The sequence below is a fragment of the Oryctolagus cuniculus genome, chromosome 9 (genome assembly GCF_964237555.1).
Source record: "Oryctolagus cuniculus chromosome 9, mOryCun1.1, whole genome shotgun sequence".
NCBI lineage: Eukaryota > Metazoa > Chordata > Mammalia > Lagomorpha > Leporidae > Oryctolagus > Oryctolagus cuniculus.
In genome coordinates, this window is record NC_091440.1 from 122,519,594 (window position 1) to 122,544,471 (window position 24,878).

Consider the following 24,878-nt stretch of genomic DNA (forward strand, 5'->3'; position numbering starts at 1 on the left):
ATGTTTAAAATATACACACAAAATAGGAGAAAAACAGTCTGTGTCTTCTCTACCAGTCTTAAAAATATTTTTAAAACAGTGTCCAATTTTACTGGCTTTGTACCTTCTATTCTAATATAAATCGTTTAAAGGAGTTTTTCCTACAATAATCTGCATGTAGTACAAATTAACTTGAAAGATACATGTATTTATTCTTATTAACTTTTTTAAAAAAAGATTTATTTTACTTATTTGAAAGGCAGAGTTACAGAGAGAGGGAGGGAGAGACAGAGAGATGTTCCATCTACCGAATCACTCCCCAAAAGGCTGCATTTGAAGCTGGGCCAGGCCAAAGCCAGGAGCCAGGAGCTTCATCCAGGTCTTCCACATGGGTGCAGGGACCCAAGGACCTGGGCTATCTTCCGCTGCTTTCCCAGGAGCATTAGCAGGGTGCTGGAATGGAAATGGAACAGCGGGACTTGAACTGGCGCCTACATGGTATGTCAGCACTGCAAGCAGTGGCTTAAGCCACTATGCTGCAATGCTGGCCCCATTCTTATTAATTTTAAGAAATTATGAATTACTTACTAAAGTAAGTAACTGGCATATTTTAACTTGCTGAGATTGGTAACATCCGTGTTTCACAGTAAACAAATGAGACAAAAAAATGGACCCAGCATCTAAAAAGCTAATACAGATCTAAACTAGGATCTGTATTCTTAAATTCCATTAGGCACAGAGAATCAGCTATTAATTATTAATAGTTAGAGCTTCCTTTTTGCCTTTAGAAGCCATCTGTGCATTTACTGACTCTAAGAGTTGAGACAAAGATATCTCAATTCCTTAGGGCAAAGAACTTTTCACAGATCTCAAGAGCACATTAAGAACGAGTGTTTGACATAAGAGTTATGACGTCTCCCTTCCCTTTAGGATTGCCTGGTTCAAGTCCTGGCTACTTCACTTCCAATACGCTTCTTGCTAATGTGTACGCTAGGAAGCAGCAGGTGATAGCACAAGTACTTGAGTCCCTGCCACCCATCTGGGAGACCCAGACTGGATTCAGGGCTCCTGGCTGCAGTCTGGCCCAGCCCTGGCTGTTGCAGGCAATTAGAGCACAAACCAGCAGATGGAAGATCTCTTTTTGCCTTTTCTTTCAAGCAGTTGTTGGCACAGCAAAACACCACTTGGGATGCTGGCATCCATTCAGGGTGCCCAGGTTCCAGTTCCAGCTCTGCTTCCAGTTCCAGCTTCCTGCTAATGCACACCCTGGTGAGGAACACGTGATAATGGCTCATATACCTGGGCCCTTGTCAGCACATGGGAGACCCTGACTTAGAGTTCCAGAATCCTGCCTTTGGCTGGCCCAGATCAGACTATTTTTGGGCATATAGGAATGAACCAATGCACTGAAGACCTCAGTCTCTGTCCCTCCACCTTTCAAATGAATAAAAATAAATTAATTATTTTAAAAATTCCAGAAACTATGTAATAAGAAACAGGTACTGGGCTGGTGTTGTGGTACAGCAGGTTAAATAGCCACCTGCAATGCCAGCATCTCATGCAAGCAGTTCGCGTCCTGGACACTTCACTTCCAAGCCAGCTCCCTGCTAACGTGCCTGGGAAAGCACATCAGTCACCCATGCAGGAGACCCCAACATAAAGCTCCTGGCTTTGGCCTGGTCCAACCCCAGCCACTGTGGCCATCTGGGGAGCGAACCAGCAGATGGAAGATCTTTCTCTGTAACTTCACCTGTCAAATATTTTTTTAAAAAGCATGGATTTTAAATAAGGTGATTATGTATTCAAATGCATAAAGTTACTAATATAAATCATCTAGTGATAGGTATGTTTCAGTTAAAGTATCTAACAACAAAAATCATTATAGTCCAGGAAATTTTATTTTTAATGGAAACAATGAACAAGCTAGCTAAGTCATCTGGAAACAAAAATTGTGAAGCATTTTTTGATAATATTAAATATGTTGGTAATTTAAATTAGAATTCCATTTGTATTTAGATGTAGTTTTTTCGTAGATTATAACTGATTATCAAGCATTTATTATTTTTATTCATCTGTCTTTGAAAATGTTATATATTAAAAATTGTGAGTACCAAGCAAGATAATTTAAGGCATAAAAACAACTTTTTATAAAGTATGTAAAATATAAAAATGAACTGTTACCTAATATACTTTCACAAATAACTTTTAACTTAAAAATCAATTTTAATAAATGGAGATATATATATATATACACACACAAACCAGGAAAAAGCCCATATTTCTTAAAATTTTTTAGGAATGTAAATTTCAATTCCTGTTTAAAAAAAAAGTCACAAAGTCAATGCAGAAGGCATGCCAAGAGGGGAGGAAAACATGTATTGGTCCTACACTAATTTAGAAGTAAACTTTGATTGTAACTTATCTCTAAAATCAGTTTGGATGTCTGCTTTCTAAGGGTGAGCACTCCCATCACCAATACCAGAAAATATGATTTTCGTTTCCAGCAATGCAGAGAGAATTGGAAGCCAACAATTTAAAAAGAGGAGATTATTACCCACCACCAAGAATTCAGTTTTAGGACCTCAGTGGCTAAAAGAATTAACACTGAGAAATAGTTACTCCAGAGTGACTTTTCTTATTTCTACTAATAAGAAATTTAAATAAGATTTTAAACAGTTATTTCCAATATTCTTCAGACTTAAAATAGTCATTTCTTCATAATTTGCTTTAAAATCATACTAACATCAAGAGAACGTGAGAGAGTATTGTTATGTATCCTTGTAAATGCTTTAAAACCACTAGCTCTGGCTCTTATTTTTAAAAACTACATAAAAAGTACACACCTATGAAAAAGCACAGTGGTTTCATATTCCCAAATATGCATACTTTTCAAAGATCAAGTATTACTAAAACAGACATTTAATACCCACGATAGCTAGTTACTAAGCTCTCAACTGGCACTCAATACTTTGTTCTTGAGAATATGGCTGGCTGCCAAGTATACTCATTTTAAAATGTTACTTATTATACTCTAAGCACAACTGTAAATATTTATGCAGGAACAAATATATACAAGTTTAAATGTGTAAATTTTTATAATCAAGAGATTTGACAATATTTTCAGCTCAACCATTACCTGAAAAAATACTAGTAACACCAGGAAATTGTTAAATAGTATCATTATATCCTTTTGTCTATGCTTTTACTATGAAAAAAAATTTTTTTTTTGGACAGGCAGAGTTAGTGAGAGAGAGAAATAGAGAGAAAGGTCTTCTTTACGTTGCAAATACCTGCTTCAATGGAGTCATTCATGAAAAAAATTCTTGTACATCACATAGCCTAAGCATACACAGATGCAGGAATATGGGCCCTCTTAGGGGATGAGAATGGAGAGAGGAAATGCAGTCTAAAAACCAATTTCACATACTCGGTTATCTGAAAAAACCTTCCAAACTACAGCTTAAATCAAGTGGAGTTCAAATGCAGCAATACCACTGCTTAGGTGGATATGCACCACGAAGAGCAGGTGCAGGACCAAGGTTTTGTTGATTTTTAACTGAAAAAAGCTGAAGTGCAAAGTATTCATCTCATGTATACAAACTCCACTATTGACAAGGCACTAAGGAGGGTTCTTGCTTATTCTGCTATATAATTTCATGAGATGCTTTCTTTTTTATTTTTTTGTTATTTTTTGACAGGCATAGTCAGACAGAGAGAGAGACAGACAGAGAGAAAGGTCTTCCTTTTTCCATTGGTTCACCACCCAAGTGGCCACTATGGCCGGTGTGCTGCGGCCAGCGTGCTGCGCTGATCCGAAGCCAGGAGCCAGGTGCTTCCTCCTGGTCTCCCATGCGGGTGCAGGGCCCAAGCACTTGGGCCATCCTCCACTGCCTTCCCGGGCCACAGCAGAGAGCTGGACAGGAAGAGGAGCAACCGGGACAGAATCCGGCGCCCCGACCGGGACTAAAACCCAGTGTGCCAGCGCTGCAGGTGGAGGATTAGCCTAGTGAGCCACGGCGCCGGCTGAGATGTTTTCTTTAATGGAGATCTTCTAACAACTAAAATTAAGTATCTTGAAATTAACAACAAAATAGGAAATTAATCACTCAGTATCTTTAGGTTCATAAAACTAGTTGTTCCAATGTTCAAATTGAGTCCTCCAGAAAGCAAAACAGCGGAAACAGGAGTAGCAGACTAAAGTACTGCTTCTGCCATCTATGCACTGAACTCTTCCCACTTTTGATTTTTACAGACTGAAACACACACTGATCCTATTGTGTCAATGTTTCAGTTTAAACAGCCTTTGCTGATCCTGCTATACACAACTCAAAGGAACCAGAAAAATCCGTCAAACACCTCTTTCCCAGATAAATGTGAAGTAGGTATCAGCCCTTATGTACTAGGAACGTGGGGACCACATATTATGTAGTAGTAGAAAATAACTCCTTTTGCTTTTCAAATACGGACTAAACTGAATATAAAAAATATATAATGTATTATATTCTGGCCAGTCAATGGCCTTTTTATTATTACAAAGTAACTAAGCTGGCAAAAATATACTCTGAAATCCGGGCTGGTGGCAAACAAGTGCTTGGGCCCCTGTACCCATGTCAGAGACCTGGATGAAGTTTCTGGCTCCTGGCTGTTGCTGCCATTTAGGAAGGGAATCAGAAGATAGAAGACCCCCCCCCCCTTTTTTTTTTTTTTAATTACTTGACAGATAGAGTTAGACATTGAGGGAGAGACAGAGAAAGGTCTTCTTCCCTGCACTGATTCACCCCCCCCCCCCGCCCCCCGCAATGGCCACTACGGCCAGAGCTATGCCAATCTGAAGCCAGGAGCCAGGAGCTTCTTCCTGGTCTCCCATGCGGGTGCAGGCGCCCAAACACTTGGGCCATCCTCCACTGCCCTCCCGGGCCACAGCAGAGAGCTGGACTGGAAGAGGGGCAACCGGGACTAGAACCCAGTGCCCATATGGGATGCCAGCACCGCAGGTGGAGGATTAACCAAGTGAGCCACGATGCCGGCCCGATAGAAGATCTTTTGTAAGACCTAAGGTGAAAGTCAGTCAGGGCTCAGCAGCTGCCAACTCATAGGCCAAACGGGGCCGCAGTTGATTTCCGTGCTATGTACAAGCTAACAATGATTTTTCCATTTTCAAAGGAGTCTAAAAAAAAACAACTAATATACAACAAGGAACACTTGTGACTGAAAATTTTAAATATTTATTATCTAGCCCTTTACAGAACATGCTTGCCAGTCCCTGACTTGTAACTAAATTAATGTTCTTTCCCTACTAACCTGTATGCTTCTTTTTGGTGTTTGTGTTTTAGGCTCATGATCAAAAAAATCAAAAATTAGGGCACAAAACTAGCTGCTGATAAAATACAAGGATACTTATGAAGTTATTTTGTTCAAATAACAAATAAATTTATTGAACAACAACCGAGTAACAAAATATGCTGCAGAAATAACAAAATATTCTGCCAAGGCTAGAGCTTCAAAGTTTCACAAAACCTAATATATAAAACTCATTAAAATTTACATATGCAAGTTTACTATCTATAATTACTTGAAACAGCTCTTTAAAAATCTTGTAACACATGCAAATATTAAATTCATTTCAACAGAGGAAGATGCATGAACTGATTAAAGGCTACCTTATTTCAAAGCAAATCAATCAGTTCACTTAATAAAAAGAACTCAACAGAAATCAAATGTCATTATGGTTTAGCAACATAAATTTCATAAATACATCAATAAAGTAGGATATAAATCTAAGATATGCTAGACATTAGGTTAAGAAAGAGAAATATTCTTTCATATTATTTCATTCTACATTTTAATTATGGTCCACATTAATGTCTACAAAGCAAACTTCACTTAATCCACTTCTATATCATACTCCTTTAAAAAAAACAACAAAGAAATCAAGGCCTCAAAACAGCCTAAAACTAAAAATATATTTTAAAAGAAAGCCAGGGTAGGGGCCAGCACCGTGCCGTAGCAGGTAAAGCCTCCGCCTGCCATCCTGGCTGCTGAACTTCTGATCCAGCATTCTGTTGTGGCCTGGGAAAGCAGTAGAGGATGGCCCAGTGCTTGGGCCTCTGCACCCACATGGGGGACTCAAAAAAAGCTCTTGGCTCCTGGCTTCAGACCAGCCCAGCTCCAGTCACTGCAGCCATTTGCAGAGTGAACCAGTGGATGGAAGACCTCTCTCTCTCTCTCTGCCTCTAACTCTGCATTTCAAATAAACTAATAAATCGTTAAAAAAAAAAAAAAAAAAAAAAAAAAAAAAAAAAAAAGGGCAAGCAAGCCAGGGTAGTTTTCTGAGTAGTTATGAATAGCTGAATGCTTCAAACATTACAGCATTAATAACAAAACACCAAAACACCAAGAATCAGCTACCTGGTGCTTCTGCGGCAGCCATCAATCAACAGGGAAAGGAGTGAAGAGCTACACTGTGGTACTAACAAGGAAGAGTCCTTTTAGTATCATCTAACTACCTTTCTACTTAAAACTGTGGTCCATGGACCAAAACCAGCATCACCTGGGGTTTGCTGGACATGCAGACTCACAGGATCCAACCTAAGCCCATTGATTTAGAATTGAGATCTTAATAAGCCCTTTGATCTGCACGCACTGTAATGTACTAGCACTTCTCTACTGTTTACCTTTTTTATGTGAAATGCTAACAAAAATGTTCAAAAGACTAAAAAGAAATTTTTAAAATCTATGAATAATACAACTACAATAAAATATTAATAACAGTATAGATGGCTTGCTAATGTTTTCAATAAAAATTCTTTTCAATTTTTTAAATCCGAAATTTTTTCATAAAAAAAATATCGGAGGGCTGACGTCACGGTGCAGTTGGTTAGGCTGCTAACTTGTGACACCACCATCCCATATGAGCATCAGTTCAAGTCCCAGCTGCTCCACTTCCCATCCAGTTCCCTGTGAATGCAGCTGGAAAAGCAGCTAAAGATGGCCCAACTGCTTGGGCCCCTGCCAACCCATGTGGGAGACCCAGATGGGGTTCCAGGCTTCTAGCTTTGGTCTGCCTGTAGCTCAGCCTCAGCCAGTGTAGCCACTTGGGGAGCAAACCAGCAGGCAGAAGATCTCTCTCCCCTGCCCTGCCTGTTCTCTCTCTAATGCTCCCTTTCAAATAAATAAACTAAAAACAAAACCAAAAAAAGGACTGGAAGAAAAAGCTATAAATATTATAATCATGTTTTCTGAGTACCTTCTTTGCTGAAGAAAATTGAGACTAGTAAGAAAGACTAGAGAAAGACCAAAAACAAAACAAAACAAAACAAAACAAAACAAAACAAAAAAAAAAACAAACCACCCTAAAATTTGGAACTTGGGAAGGAATTTGAATGAAATCCTAATTACTCTGAAGTGAAATATACCAAGTCTTTACTTAAATAATTTATCTGCCATAGAAGAAATATGTATATGATGGAAAAACTGCAAAAATTCAGTTTTTAATTCCAAAACAAACACCCAAATAGTGTACCAAACCAGGAGGAGCTACTTATGATCTCACTGGAGAAGTAACTCATAAATAACAGCTGAATAATTTACACTTATGTTTTTATCCCTTTACAAAATTCAACAAACATCTAGAATGCCTGCTTTTCTGAGTTTAACTATGTAATGAGTTGTTTATCAATTTTTTAAATTCCTAGCAACACAAGAGTTAAATTCTACAAAACCATCTTTGTGGGCTCACAGGTACGCATAACCAGAAAAAACTCCAAAAAAAATGTATGGAGCATATATTGTACAAGTTCTTACAGTCTATGCATGAAAATTGTATTCTATCACATCTTTGTGTTCCTTTCCAGAATTTTCCTTTTAAATGTTAAACTCTTATTTCATACAAACAGGGTAGATAGTATTAGCTAAAATTATTTTATTTTACCTAGAGAAAAAGTTTTTTTAAAATGAAGATGACTGGAACCAGCATTGTGGCATAACGGTTTAAAAGCCGCTGCCTACAACACTAGCATCCCATTTAGACACCGATTTGAGTCCCAGCTGCTCCACTTCTGATCCAGCTCCCTTGCTAATGTGTCTGGGGAAGCAGTGGGAAGATGGCTCAAGTCCCTGAGCTTCTACACCCACATGGGAGACCAGGATGAAGTCCTAGTTTCAGCCTGGCCTAGCACTGGCCATTGCAGCCATTTGGTTAGTAAACAAGTGGATGGCAGATCTCTCTCTCTAACTCTGCCTTGCAAATAAATAAAATATTTTTTTTAAATGATGATTTCTTTAACAAAATTTAGGTTCTAACTGGGATTAATTTTTGCCAGAACAATGCACTAAATGAATAATGGAATTTCTATTCACTTTCAAAATACTCTTTAATGAGAAAAAAAATGCCAAAGTAAAATTTCTTCAAATATAACAAAATTCAATCTAGAAACACATGACATGATACTCTTAAAAGCACAAACTCAAAATCTGTTCCCCTGTTCTTTGTCTTTATGTAACGTGAAATCGCACATTTCTTGAATGTAAGATGTGCTCAGAGCAAGGGAAATTTCACTGTGGAAAGAAATCAAAGCGGAAAGTACTACCATAACACTGCATTAAGAAGCACTGTCTGCTCAAGAGAAGGTACCGTTCTATATGCTATTTTAACACACTGAGAGAAAAACTGAAAATCACATCAATGACAGAATAGTAATGTTATCACATATGAACACATTAATTTCCTTCTCCTACCATTAAAATGATGCTAAAATATCTATTAGTAAAGTATGATTCATGATTGAAATATTTTGCAGAAAATGGATTTGTATTGATTCCAGCTTTACTTACCTGTCTTGTCTTTGCAGATGTTTCAATAAAAGGAATTCCATAACTTCTTGCTAAGTCCTGAGCTTGTTTTGTGTCTACTGTTCTAGAAGGCAAATCACATTTATTTCCTACTAGGACCATAGGTACATCTTCAGAGTCTTTAACTCTTTTAATTTGTTCTCTGGGGAAGAAATAAAGTTATAGCAGAGCATTAGTAAGGCAAAAATATTTCCAAAATTGTCCACAACTTCTGTCTTACACATTTTGGATAAAAGAAGACTTTTAAGGAAATTCCTAGCTTCAACCATACCAATCTCCCTTGCTTCTCCTTCTGGTTATTGTTTCCCTCCACCTTATACAGAGACCTTATATATTACTTAAAGATTAACTGCCTAGAAATTAATATGCAGGTAGATCGCAAAGATAAAATACTGAAAACTTCTAGACTTAAAGTGTTATGCCTAATTTCAATAGCAATAATCTTAGAAACATGTATGTGGTTCAAAGTTTAAGTATAGAACTGAAAATATTTTTACAAAAACATGAATTATAGCATTAACATAATTTTCACATTACTTTCTCAATAAGGAAAAGTGAAAAAGCAGAAAGATTTTAGTTTTTATGTGGACAACACTGCTTACTCTGTTAAATCTTTCTTATGTAGCTAATTTTCAATATGCAATATGCATAAACTCTACATTTGGGGTAAAATTATATTCCTTCACAATTTCAGGTGATTTTTCAAGAAGTGGCATGGAAGAAGGAGCACAGGAGATAACACAGCAGGGTTGACTGAAATTCCTACTTCCCCTGCCTATGGATTAGCTGAGTAAAGCCAGGTCAGTTAACAAATTTCACTTGTTTACTACTCTATAAAATAAATACCACTACCACCCATCGCCTAAACTTTTTTCTTTAATACTAGACTATAGGGTAAACATGCTACCAGAAATGATCTTAAAAGGTTAAACCTCTAAAGTGGCTAACTTACAGCTACATGATATAGCTAGTAAGTGGAGTATTTGTTTTAATAGCTTTAAAAAAATGGTAAATCTTCAGAAACAGAATATTTAATACAGTAATAATTTTAAAGTAGTTTATGCAAAGTTCTTAAAATTTTTTAAAAACCTATTATTGCTCTAATGCTTTTTATTTTTACATAAGTATAATTTTAAATACATAAGGCCATCGTTTATCCAATCCAAGAAGTTCTACACTGAATATACATTATTCTGAAGACCACCTCAAATTGCTTTTTCATATTTTCATGTATCTAAGACTTTTAAAGTCCAGTTTCTCTACTGTAGGGAGGTGAGGAGGACAGAATATTTTAAAGCCAGACACGTATAGGTTAGGTTTCAGTCCCAGCACCAACACTATCTATGGAACCCAGAACAAGTTACTCAACTGTTTTAATGCGCAAGAACTTCATTTTATGTAAAATAGGAATTTGATGCTCAAAAATATTTTAAAATTTGTATTATATAATATATACACTGTGGTAAGAAATACTCAATACATGAAAGCTATAATTACTCCTGAATGCTAATTTATTACATTCAATTTAAACCCACCTATAATGGTGAATATCTTCAAATGATTTAGTATTATTTATGGCAAACACACAAAGAAAGCCCTCCCCAGTTCTCATGTACTGGTCCCTCATTGCACTGTACTCCTCTTGACCTGCTGTGTCGAGAATATCCAAGAGACAGGTTTCTCCATCAATTACTACTTGTTTCCTGTAGGAATCCTGAGAAGGGAGAAACACAGTCTGGATTATTATGGTGCAGCTTTTACTTGTGAAAAGGTGTTATAACAACCAAAAAGACAAAAAGACAAAAAGACAAAAAAAAAAACCGCATCCCAATTCAAAAAACGGGCTAAGGGCTTGAGAAGGGCTCTTCTCTGAAGAAGAGAGAGAAATGCGCAGCCGCTCAACACTATCAATTATCAGGAAAATTTTTAAAAACTTGTAAGAAAACAAAGACAAATTCAGAGGTTTGGACAACGATATGGAGAAACCGGAATGCTTTTGTTATTGGTGGGAATCCAAAATGCTGTTTTCCTGGGCAAAAGTATGGCAGTTCCTCAAAAAACTAAACAGTGAATTACTATACAATCTACCAACTCCATTCCTGTGTGTATAATCAAAAGTGAAACACGACTCAAAGAGATACATGTACACCGCTGTTCACAGCATCATATACAGCAACCCCAGAAACAACTCGTGTCTATTAACAGATAAAGGAATACACGAATGATAATATGCACATACAATCGAATATATTCAGTCATAAAAAATTAAACTTTGCTAAGTGCTACAACTAGACAGGCCTTGAAAACATGTTAAGTAAAATAAGCCAGACACAAAAGTACAATCACATGATTCCCCTTATGTGGGGTACCTAGAAGCTGTCACAGAGACAGAAATAGGAGAGAGGTTACGGAGGATGAGGGAGCGAGGACTAGGAGTCAATATTTAACAGCTAGAGGTTCAGTTTGGGATGATGAAAAAAGTTCTGAAAATAGTATTAGTGGTTACACAGCTCTGTGATGGTTGTACACACTGTGAATGCATTTCATGCCACTGAACTACACAGGAAAAATGGCTACAATGTTAAATTCTGTTATCTGTATTTTATCACAGAGGTTTTTAAAAAAGATTAGCCTCTTTCCCAAGAGATTCAACAATTCAAGTGCATACATTAGTAACAAAAAATTATCTATAAAAATAATTACTACAAAAATGGGACAGTTTTATAAAATCTAATACTCAAAGATGATTCAGATGACACACACACACAAAAATCAATTCACAAGTAATTGTCACATACCTTCTTTACCTGAGAAGATTAGTAACATTCAATATTTCTACTTCTGAAAAATATGGGCACAATATCTAATATGATAGCTACTGTAATTCTAAAGGCACAACTCTTGCAGCTGCAAATTTTGAAAGGCCTCTATTAAAAGAGGAAGACATCCGAGTAAAGAAAGGAGGTAACCTCAATGGAATCTTAAAATGAAAACTTAAATTTTCCCCTAAGGACACTGACGTTCACACTGCCGAAATGGGCCCCCCAAAGAGGGAAAGGAGGTAGTACAATGTGAAGCCCCTGATTAGGCCTCAGGGTTGATAACGGACATAAAGTTATAAACACAGACACACTATTTCTTTTTATTCCACTTGTAGGCTATGGTACTTGTAAATGCCTTTAGTTCATGAATTACTTTATACACTATTCTATCACTGAAAAGAGATAGTGAAAAAGAAAGAATGAGAACCTTGTTTTTATTAAAATGTTTACAGTGTAACAATATAAAGATACATAAGTAGGATGACCTCAAGAAAATGTCCACATATTTATGTTTCCATGTATATATTAAAAACTGATGGCATATACATCAAAATGTTAGTCAAAACTACGTCTTTGATGGAGATGATTTAAGATATTTATGTCTTGCTTATCTCCTTTTTTATACTAGATGCTACATTAAATATATTTTTTCTTTTGACCTTAAAGAAAGCACTAAACCACGATCTCTTCTTATTCTTTTAAAGTACACTGTATTTTCCAAATGGTCTATAATAAAAATTAATTATCTTATTAGAAAAAAAGGATGGATATTATTTTCTAAATAAGTAGCTCTTTATAATAAAGATTTGGACATTTCATTGACATTGAATTATTTTAGCCTATTACCTGAATTAATTACTTGAAAGAATTGCAAGTTATCAACTAAAGACTAGTATTTCTGAAGAATAATGGAAGGGCAATAACTCAAAGCAAAGTACACTGTCTTAAAGAGATTTTTACTTCTTGAGTAGGGATTTCTCTAAAGAGAGATAAAGGGGCAGCAAACACTGAGAAGATGCTCAACAGTATCAATCATTAGAAAATGCAAATCAAAACCATTAAAAAAACTTATAAAAAAAACAAAGACATGTAAAAACAAGCATGTAAAACTGACTAATGACTTTTACTTACCTATGCCTGTCACCTCACATACTTTCCTCAACAATAAGTGAAAGGTTCCTTTGTCTTTAAGATTTTTCATAACAATAAAATGAAGCACTACAGTTTCTAGAGCCACACAAGCCCACTCAATATCTAAGGCATGGCTCTGGGATTACTCACATATACATCCTCCTAGATAAACTTCTAAATAGAACTGTAAAGACAGAGTTTCCAAACACTGTTTTTCAAAAGTATATGACACAGAGTATCAAATCTGCAGATTTCATGAAATGTTTTCATGCATACTCCAACAAATGGTCAAAAATTGGAAAAGCAGTCCCCATTCACTGAGAGCTCATTTGTACTACTATTCTCTTCCAGATCCTAAAAATATCGATAGCCATTTATATAAATTAGTGGAGCCATTATCAGTTATTTTAAAAACTACCCCACAACCTACTCCTAGCAATGCCAATAATTAAAAATAAAGTAAGTTTATGTTAAAAATCCAGTATTTCCAAAGTAAATTTTATCCTTGGAAGCACAGTCATTGAACTTATAAAAAGGCAGTGCAACTTAGTAAAAATTAAAGAACAAAAGTGTTAAATGACGGAACGGTGATTTAAACAGAACTGATAGGTTTGAAGACAAAGCAGAAAACGTACAACAAAATGAAATTAAATAAAAATACAGTTTTGTTTCAACCTCAGTTCAGCCACAAGAAAAGAAATATATGGAAGTAGAAAAAACACACATTAGTGTAGAATCTTTCCAAAGATTAGAGTCTAAATAAGTGTTCAACAAACTACCATTCAGGCCAAATCCTGCCTACTTTTTGGCCTTTAAGCTAGTAGTTTTTCCATTTTTAAAGAGATTAAATATATATATATATGTAACAAAGACCCAGGCAGCCCTTTATAGAAGTTTGCTAATCCTGGCTGTAAGCTAATAAATACCTTTTCACAAAACTAAAATATTCTGAGTATACATTATTTATTCTCTTTATGCTTAAAAAAATCAGTACTCAGAAAATACAGGTTTATCAAAGCTCTACAAATTAAAAAATTTTTAAAAAGAGATCCCACAATGATATTAGTTACTGATAGAGCAAATAAAATGATCAAGATTTTACAATTTTAATTAGTATTACTTCCAGCCCTTCAAATAAAGTAACCTTTCAGATCTAGTACATAGGTTACTAGTAAACTAAGAACAGGTCACTTAAACTAATACACCATAATAAAACATTAAATGAAGGAACATTATTTCATGTATTTCCCTCACTCCCAGCCATTTTTTACAACTACCTAACTACTAAAAAAACTTTCTAAAAGAAATGCATTATACTAGCAAGTGTGAATTGTATATAGAATTCAAACATTTCTGGTGAAACAAACCAACAAAAATCCTTTAAGAAAACAAGTACAGATTTATCTAGAACCACACAAAGGTTCACAGCCTTTGTTACAGTAATGCCACTAAGTACTTTATGCTACTCCTCCAAAAGATTACTGGGATCCATTACAGAATGATGTGCTCCACACTGTTGGTTATAAGCCATCAAAAGTGGCTGTAGAAAGCTAGCTCCCAAAGTCAGCTAGAAACATGTACAACAGCCTAGTACGTCATAATTTTAACAGGGAAAAACAAGGAATTTGGGTATATAAAAAGTTTATGAACTTATTCCACCTACCCACCTCGCCCCTGCTTTGTTTCATAGAAACTATCACTGAGAACACTCCAGTGTCACATATTAGATCAGGCATTTCACAGTTTTTGACCTCAAAGAAGTCAGTCTAGCAGAAGCTGTGAATGTAGGGGCCGGTGTGTGGTGCTGCAGGTTAAGCTACTGCTCAAGGCACCGGCATCCCACAAGAGTGCTGCCTGGAACCAGATGCTCAACTTCTGATGCAGCTCACTGCTAAGGTGCCTAAGAAAGCAACAGAAGGTTGGCCCAAGTGTCTGGGCCTGCACCCACGTGGGAGACCCTGATGGAGTGGTAGGCTCTGGTTTCAAGCCTAGCTCAGCCCTAGCTGTTGTGGCCATTTGGGAAATGAACCAGCAGATGGAAGATCTTTTCTTTCTTTCTTTCTTTTTTTTTTTTTTAAAGCTTTATTTATTTATTTGAAAGGCAGAGCTACAGAGAGGCAGAGGCAGAGAGAGAGAGGGGTTTTCCATCCACTGGTTCACTCCCCAGATGGCCACAACGGCTGGAGCTGAGTGGCTCCAAAGCGAGGAATCAGGAGCTTGTTCCAGGTCTTCCACGAGGGTGCAGGGGCCAAGTTCTTGGGCCATGGAAGATCTTTTTCTTGCTGTGTCTCTCTGTCACTCTTCCTTTCAAATAAATAAATCTCAGACAGCTATGTGAATATAAATAAATGATTAACACAAACAGAAATGCAACACAATTTGCAAGATAAAGTACAGTGGTAACACACAGGAGAGATTAACTTTGCTCAAATGAATTAGCAAAGGCCATTCCAGGTAAAACAAACAAACAAACAGAATGCCCAAAAAGCAAGAAACAGCTTGAGTGTATGTAACCAAGGACTTCTGGCTTAGAAGGTCACCAACACTCTGCAAGTGAAATGGGCCCATCAAGCAGGGGACAGTCTGGGAAAGGTCTTCTTGTATGCCTCTTTAAGACTAGATCACCGAAAGGCTTCTAAGTAGGAAGAGTCAGAATTACTATGTATACCATTAGGAGTACAGTGATAAATGAAGGAAGGGATAAGACAGGGTCCCCTCACACACACTGGAGAGGCAGCAGCACAGAGCATAACCTCTGCACAGCTAAGCCTCAGCAACACTGGGCCGCTTCTCAGCTTCTAGTCCTAATAATCCCCAAATCTTCCCTGTACTCCCCAAACCCTAGGGTAGTAGCCACATTTTAATATTACTGCATTACTTCAGTGTTCTCTTTTTGCTTTTCAGTCCTTCAACAACTAATCAGCTAATACTCCACATTAACTTCTCCAAGTATCTATCGTATGGTTTCTATTTTCCGGGAATGGAATTCTGACTTCCCTACGTGTGAAAAATGGGTCAGCCCTGTAGCACAGCAGGTTAAGTGACCATCTGCAATGCCAGCATCCCAGGTGGGCACTGGTTCAAGTCCTACTTGCTCCACTTCTGATCCAGCTCCCTGCTAATGCGCCCGAGAAGGCAGCAGAGGATAGCCCAAGTTCACGGGCCCCTGTACTCACATGGGAGACCCACATGAAGCTCCTAGCTTCGTTATGGCCATTTGGGGCATGAATCAGATTGAAGATGTGTTGTGTGTGTGTGTGTGTGTGTGTGTTTCTCTGCAACTCTGCCTTTCGAATAAATAATCTTTAGGAAGGAGAGATGGGGCTGGTATTGTGGTGTTAACGGGTTAAACCACTGCCTTCAACACCAGCATCCCATATGGGTGCTACTTGAGTCCCGGTTGCTCCACTTCTAATCCAGCTTGCTGTTAATGCACCTGGTAAAGCAGACGTAGATGGCCCAAGTCTACTGTCCCCTGCATCTGCGTGGAAGACCCATATGAAACTCTGGGCTCCTGATTCGGCCTGGCCCAGCCCTGGCTGTTGCAGCCATTTGGGCAGCGAACCAGTGGTTGGAAGATTTCTCTATATTCCCCTCTTCTCTAGTTCTGCCTTTCAAATAAGTAAATCTTACACAAGAAAAAAAAAAAAGAGACAAGAGAGAGGGAAGAGAAGGGATGACGGAGAGGGAGGTAAGGGGGAACTGAGTATGAGAGATGAGCTACGACACTATTCTAAGAAATGACAGAACTTGAACTAAGGGCAGTAGCAGTAGTATGAATGGAAGAGATTAAATAGATCTGAGAAATACTTCATAGGCAAAACGGTCAGAACTAAACCTCTAAATTGCTGGTAGGAATCTAAATGGTACAGCCACTATGACAAACAACTTGGCAGTTCCCCAAAAAACTTAAGGAGCCACCATATGACCAAGCAATTCCAAGAGAACTGAAAATACTTGGATGTATATTCACACAGAAACTCATACATCAATGTTTTCAACAGCACCATTCAAAAAAGCCAGAAAGAAGAAACCTAAACAAAATGCTGATGAATAAACAGAGTACATCATACAACAGTGTTGTTCAGCCACAAAAAGGAATGAATGGGGGCCGATGTCATGGAACAGCAGGTGAAGCTGCCGCCTGCAATGCCAGCAATCCACATGGGCACAGCTTCCTGTTCTGGCTGCTCCACTTCTGATCCAGCTCCCTGTTAATGTGTCCAGGAAAATCAAGGCAGGATAGCCCAGGTCCTTAGGTCCCTGCTACCCACACTGGAGACCTGGAAGAAGCTCCTAACTCTGGGCTTCAGCCCAGACCGTCCTTGGCTGTTGCGAGGAGAGAAACAGTAGATGGAAGATCTCTCTGTGTCGCTGCTCTCTCTGTAACTCTTTCAAATAAATAAATAAATCCTTCAAAACAAAAAGGAAAGAACAACACATACAACAGTATGGACCCTAAAAACATTACACCATGTGAAAGAAGTCAGACACCAAAAGTCACGTACTTATATAAAAAACTCCAATTTATATAAAATATTCAGAATAAGCAAGTCCAGAGAGACATGAAGATTAATGGTTGCCATGGACTGGTGGGAGAGAGGATTGGCCAGTGACTGCTAATGGGTGTCAGCCTTCTCCTTGGGTGAAGAAAATGTTCTGCAATTAGAGTGTAGTGATGGCTGTACAATCTTATGAAGACACCAAAATACACTGAACTGCATACTTTAAATGAATTATATCTTAATTGTTAAAAACAGGAGCTTACTGGGGCCAGCACTGTGGCATAAAGAGTAAAGCCTCTGCCTGCGGTGATGGAATCCCATACGGGTGCCAGTTCGAGTCCCGGCTGCTCCACTTCCAATCCAGCTCTCTGCTATGGCCTGGGAAAGCAGCAGAAGGTGGCCCAGGGGCTTGGGCCCCTGAATCTGTATGAGACCAGGAAGAAGCTCCAGGCTCCTGGCTTTGGACTGGTCCAGCTCTGGCTGTTGCAGTCATTTGGGGAATGAACCAGTGAATGTAAGATCTGTGTTAACTCTACCTCTCAAATAAATAAATCTACAAAAAAATTTTTTAAAAAAACTGGCCCATAAAAACTATACGTTATAAAAAGAAATAGGAGTTTACTGATAGGGAATGAGGACAGAGGCAAAGGCAGAGGGATGAGCTCAGTTTGGAGCCTGTTCATGGGTTGCCCCGTGGTTACAACCTGCAAGCAGCTTGCTACACAGGGCTAGCGCTCAGGACAGGAGTCAAGGCTGCAGACAGACTCGGGAGTCTTCAACTTTCCGGCAGTCACAGAACTCCACTTAGCTGTGATGAGAGTTCGGGCACATCACTTAATCCCTCCCTCAGCTATTCCAAGCCGTTGTTCCTTTAGCTGTCAAAGTGGGTATATGAACACACATGGGATCATGTATGTCTATGGGTTTGGATCAAAGATCATGAAAATTCCTTTGTAAAATTAAAAGTGCTGTAAAAATTATTTTATAAATTAAGTTACAGAAGCTAGTATAGTTCACAAAAGTAGGGGGCAGACCTAAGGTTATTAGGAACTACGCAGAAAGTGTATATAAACCTTAAAAAATCATTAGACATCTATAGATGGAATTATTTTTGCAAAAATGATCACTACGTTTCTAAATAAATATATTGGGGTTGAACAAGTTCCAGGGAAAGATTGCAAAAACTGAGGTTAAAAAGATTTCTGTTTTGATTAAGCAAGGGTTTTAAAAGAGCTTATTCTTACAACAGAATTTTCCACTAAAAATTAAGACATTAAAAGTAAGAATAAAGAAAACAACTACTTCTTTAACAAATGTTAGGTAACTGGAATTATGGTGATTGTTAGAATAAAACTGCCATAGTTTGAAAAATCTACATAAATTCAAAGAGAATTTGCTTAACATTTTGAAAATAAGAATGTCTAAGAATACATCACGTAATCCATTGAAGTCACTTGGTATTCTCCCACAAATACTATCTCACGTCAGGATAAGAATATGAGGCTGGGGGCTGGGGCCGGTGCTGTGGCGTAGTGGGCTAGGCTTCCACCTGTGAGGCTGGCATCCCCTACAGGTACCAGTTCGTATCACAGTTGCTTCTCTTCTGACCCAACTCTCTGTTTATGACCTGTGAGGCTGGCATCCCCTACAGGTGCCAGTTCGTGTCACAGTTGCTTCTCTTCTGACCCAACTCTCTGTTTATGACCTGGGACAGCAGTGGCAGAAAGACAAAATGCATGGGTCCCTGCATCTGCGTGAGAAACCAGGAAGAAGCTCTCGGTTCCTACCTTCAGATCAGTCCAACTCCAACTGCTGTGGCCATGTGGGGAGTGAACCAGTGAATGACAGACCTTTCTCTCTGTCTCTCCCTTTCTCTGTAACTCTATCTTGCAAAATAAATAAATGGATCTTTAAAAAAAAAATGAGGCTGTAAAGATCATGGATTCAATCTTAGTAATTAGATGCCAATATAATTTTCACATTTTATATTATATATCCCTCAATTATTCTTTACTTAGCTTTTATAACAATTTCTTTAGGATTTATTTATTTACTTATTTATTTGAAAGGCAGAGTTACAGAAAGAGAAAGAGAGACAGAGAGAGAGAGTGATTTTTCATCTACTGGTTCAGCATCCAATGGCAGCAACAGCCGGGGCTGGGCCAGGCCGAGGCAGGAACCAAGATCTTCCTCCTGGTCTCCAAGATGGGTGCAGGGGTTCAGGCACTTAGACCATCTTCCACCGCTTTCCTAGGAACATGAGTAAGAAGTTGGATGGGAAGTGGAGCAGCCAAGTCTTGAATCAGCATCCGTATAGGATGCCAGCATCACAAGCATGGCCTACCAGCCCCTATAATAATTTCCTTAATCAAAGAATGTAATATCGGCATTATCCCAACTTATTAACGCTTTGAAAAGAGGGAAGTAGGAAATAATTTAATAGTTAAGTAATACTGCAAGGTCCTGTTCTGTCTCCAAAATGAAGTTAATTTTTCCTCAACCCCACAATGTATGTTTTTTTAAAAAAATATTTATTTGAAAGGCAGTGACAGAGATTGAGATCTTCCATCCATCAGTTCATTCCCCAAATGCCCACAAAAGTATGCGGCTAGGCCAGGCTGAAGTCAAGAGACAGGAAATCCACCCGGGTCTTTCACGCGGGTGACAGGAACCCATACATCTGGGCAATCATTTGCTGCCACACATACTAGCAGGAAGCTGGACCAGACGCATGGAGTAGAGTAGCCAGGACTCAATGCATGCATCTCGCTTAACCCACTGTGCCACAATGCCCGCTTTAATGGATTCTATTTTAAGAAACCCAAACACCATAAACAATGAAAGTAATTAAGTTTGTTTTTAAATTACTGGAATCATAGTTGATACACTGTGCTAAGATTCAGCTTCACTAGCATAATAACATTTCTGGAAGTCAATAAACAGAAATTTACTTTATCTTCCTAGGCCAACTTTATAATACAATATGTACAGATACACCCTAACTTAAGTCATCCATTCTCTTTTAGTAAATGTATAGATTATTTTCACTTTTAGGAAAATCATACATGGCAGAGTCAGCATTGTGGCATTTGCAATGCTTGAATCCAGTAACATTTCTATACATATATCCTAAACATTTACCTAAATCCATGGGATAAGTTCCAAGAAGTAGAATACCTGGCCAAAGGACACGTATTTTAAACTTTGATACTTATTCCAAACTTTCCTCCAGAAATATCACGAGAGTTTATAACCCCACAACATCAAGAAAAGTACACATTTCTCCACATCCTTTCCAGCACACTCTAATCTCAGCCAAAACAAAAGAATAAAATGTTATTTATTGTTTGAATTTGCATTGTAGTAATGAATTAATTATGTCTTTATACATCTATTTCCATTTGTTTTCTTCCTTTGGTAGACAGGCTGGTTGTTTATATCTTTAGATCAATTCTGTTTTTCCTATTTGGATGTTTGCTTTTTTCTAATTCATATATAAAATTGTTTCCTGTCACTTGAACCAAATAGTTTTCCCAGATTAATTTTTATGTAGCTAAATAGTTCAGCCTTCTTCCTAAATGTTCTCCTTAATGACTTAAGGGTACTCTGCAAATGAGACAGGATTCCCACATTTCTAAAGGGAGAAAAACATTTAATCCTAATTCCACAAATAAGGAAACAAACCTAATGTACATTAATTCACATAACCGGTATCACCTCTATCACACTGAGTGAACCAGGATTTAAGACTGACATCATCAGTTTAACTTCGCAGATACATACAGTTTAACATTAAGACTTATACACAGGTCTGGCTGTGGAATAAAGATCTGGAGGAAGGTGGGGAAGACTAGCAAATACTAACACATGTTTCCTAGGTCTGGGCATTGAAAAGCGTCCAGCAACGAGTCAGCCCAGCAACAATTAACACACCTAACATTCAGGTATTGGTTTCTTTTTTAGGATTTATTTGTTTATTCATTTATTTTCATCTACTTGAAAAGCAGTCTCTCTCTCACACACACACACACAGAGGGAGAGAGGGAGAGAGAAAGACAAAACAGAGAGAATTTTCCATCTACTGGTTAACACCCAAATGTCCACAACAGCCAGGGTTGGCACATGCTGAAGCCAAGAACCTGGAACTCCATCCCCATCTCCCATGTGGGTGACAAGGACCCATCTGCTGCTTCCCAGGATGCATTAAGGTGAAAGGGAAGAAAAGCACGCAAGACTTGACCCTTGGACACTCCAATATAGTTACAGGAGTCCCAAGTGGCAACTAAACCCACTGTGCCACAGTGCCCATCCCCACATCTAAATACCATTCCCCACCAAAAGGAATCATGCTTGAATCATGGGTGTCGACCAGAAAGAACCAAGTAATGCTGGAACACACTCAAGGACTCAAAGTCAGGGGGCATGCGTGACAAGCTGTACCAGAGCCTGCTTGAAAGGGATTCCCCTGGCCAGTCAAAACAAATCTCCATCAAAATAATTACAGATTTCACTACGCTGCATTTAAAAACAGAGTCCATGAATCTATACTCAGGGGAATAAAACTAATCAAATAAAAAAAGAAAGTAAAAAGAGTCTCTGGGGCTGGCATTTTATCACCAAGTTAAGCCACCAACTGCAAAGCTACCCACATGGCCAGTTTAAGTCAAGCTGCTCCACTTTTGATCCAGCTCCCTACTAGTGTGCCTGGGAAGGCAGCAGAATGTGACCCAAATACGTGGACTCCCTGCCACAAACTTGAAAACCATGAGTGGAATTCCTGGCTTCTGGCTTTGGCCTGGATGAGCCCTGACCTTTGCAGCTCTTTGGGGAGAGAACCAGTGGACATGAGATTCATATTCTCATTCTCTCTCTCTCTCTCTGTCTCCATCTTTCAAATAAATAAAATAAAGCTTAACACAAAAAAAGAGGCTTTATTTATGGCAGATAGCAGTTAATTACTATAGAAATAATGACAGATTACCATTTTGCAATCACTATGGTATTAATTTATTCAGGTAAGAATTATCAATGCATACTAAATTCTACTAGGTGTAAACATGAGGTTACTTCAAGAAGTTCTTGTAAGAGAGAATTATAAGGTAAGATTATTTCGGAACAAAAAATTTTTATATACATACATTCCAGGTGTCTTCAGAAAGTTCACGGAGAATATATACAATGAAAAACTGCAAAGATTTCATTTTTATCTTTTAATTGTATTTTTAATAACTTTCTCAATAACCAACAGAGCACTTATTAATTATAAAGAAACTAGAGATGATTTTATAGAGAAATCTGATATATATCACCTTAAAAATAACAACGAAAAAACAATGATAAGACAAAATGTTAACTTGTGTCTCCTGATGTGATGCAATGAGATAAAACATCACTTACACAGCACTCCTGCCGAAACTGTTTAACCTGAATCAGACCCCAAAGAAATAGTTATAACAAGCTAAACTAGAGGACATCCTATAAAACTGGCTTGAATTCTTAAACAAACATCATTGTCATAAAAAACAAACAGGGGCCGGCGCTGTGGCACAGCGGATTAACACCCTGGCCTGAAGCACTGGCATCCCATATGGGCTCCAGTTCTAGTCCCAGGTGCTCCTCTTCCTACCCAGCTCTCTGCTATGGCCTGGGAAAGCAGTGGAAGATGGCCCAAGTCTTTGGGCCCCTGCACCCACATGGGGGACCCGGAAGAAGCTCCAGGCTCCTGCCTTTGGACTGACGCAGCTCTGGCCATTGCGGCCAATTGGGGAGTGAACCAGCTGATGGAAGTCCTCTATCTCTCTCTCTCTCTCTCTCTGCCTCTCCTCTCTCTGTGTAACTCTGACTTTCAAATAAATAAATAAATCTTTAAAAAAACAAATAAACAAACAAAAAAGCAAAAGCAAACCCCTTTAAAGAGATTTTTAAGACATGATAACTAATTTTTGATTCTCGATCAGGAAAAAAAATAAATGCCATTCTTAAGAGAAGGAATCTGGCACACTTGGGATGCCCTCACCCTCTGCGGGGAGTGCCTGTATTCAAGCCCAACTCCAGCTTCGTGCTAATACAAACCCCTGGGAGGCAGCATGTGATGGTTCAAGTACCTGGGACCACGCTACCCATGTGGGAGATCTGGACTGAGTTCCAGGTTCCTGGCTTTAGCCTGGCCCAGCCCTAGCTGTTGGGGAAATCTGGAAAATCAACCAGCAGATGGGAGATCTTTCTCTTTCTATCTTATAAAATAAACAAAACAAAACAAAACAAAAAGGATATTCTTAGATCTGATAAAATTTGAATATGAAAAAGCATTTTATCAACAGTGAATTTCTAAATTTCAGCTCTGTGTTGTAATTATATTTGGAAAAATTCTGTCACAGGCCAGAGAGCAAATATCTTAGGCTTCTAGTCTCTGTTGGAGCTACCCAACTTTGCTGCTATGGCATGCAGAGTGTTCATGGTCAACAGGAAAACCCATGAGCATAGGTGTGCGCCAATACAACTGTATGAAAAGACTGGGTCAGCTTTGGCCAGCAAGCAGGGCACTTACAATTCTCTTAGAAGGCAAAGTCTAAAAAAGGTTAAGACATGTGTAACACTCAAAGTTTAGCAAAAATAAAGAATATACATACACACACATACAAACATACACACAATACAGATCTAGAGAAAACAATTATGGCAAAACATTAATTAGTGAATTAGGTTAAGGATAAAAGAGATTCATTACATAATTTTAAATTACTTTCTACAGGTCTGAACATTTTCAAAATACAAAGCTGAAAAAAAAAAAAAACACCTAAGGGATTATGTCCCTTCTCAATCTTTTCTAATATTTTATTTTTTACCTCCCATTTCCATTACTTTTTATCATAATTAAGATCACAACAATTTCATAAAATCTAGACACCATGAGACAATGAAGGTAAATTATGCAAAAAAAAAAAAAAAGTTACGCGCCCTAAACTACAAAGCCTCTGCATTAAGTAACACATAATTGGGATCACTGGAAAAAAACCCCACCCTTCAAGTATATCTACGACTAACAAACTCCAAAAGGACAAGAATCTGCTCCGTGTGCTCCTCAGTGTCTCCAGCCTCTAGGAAGACTTCAGGGTTCAAAGTGAGCACCAAATAATATTCCTGGGATTCAAGAAATGTATCTGTTAAAACCAGAATCTCTTACCCTGTCACTTAGTCCATTGTATTCCATGTGTATGTTTTTAAAGTTTTATACTTATAAAGTCAAAAAATTCCAGTAAATTTTAACATTCAGGCCTATATAAACACCTCAAAGTAAACAATCTCAAAGTGACTTAAATACAACACCTGAATTTGGTTAGTTTGTTCTAAAAATCACATGCCCCACAATCAATCTACAGTCCCATAAAAATCTCCAAAACATGATTATTCCAGAATTTGCCACTGGGAACAGGCCCTTCCTAATATGCCCAGACACATCTCTGAGCTTCGCACTCTGCAAAGTAGCCCTGTGGGCACAAAGACATTCTGAGAGCCACAGTGCTACATTTTGGGCCCTCCACAAAATGCTACCGATGGAATCACCCCATGTTCTCCTACACTATCATATTCC

General features: G+C 38.1%; 1 protein-coding gene across 7 annotated transcripts in view; it reads right to left on the minus strand.

The window, feature by feature from the left end:
• The window catches only part of KRAS (KRAS proto-oncogene, GTPase), a 50,508-nt gene that overhangs the window by 16,706 nt on the left and 8,924 nt on the right, over nucleotides 1–24,878 (minus strand). For all 7 annotated transcript variants that reach the window (XM_070049515.1, XM_051850337.2, XM_051850338.2 and 4 more), the window contains exons 3-4: nucleotides 10,365–10,543; nucleotides 8,812–8,971 (exon numbers count right to left, since the gene is read on the minus strand). In XM_070049515.1, the coding sequence (XP_069905616.1) occupies nucleotides 8,812–8,971; nucleotides 10,365–10,543 (339 nt within the window). The remainder of the gene's footprint in view (nucleotides 1–8,811; nucleotides 8,972–10,364; nucleotides 10,544–24,878) is intronic.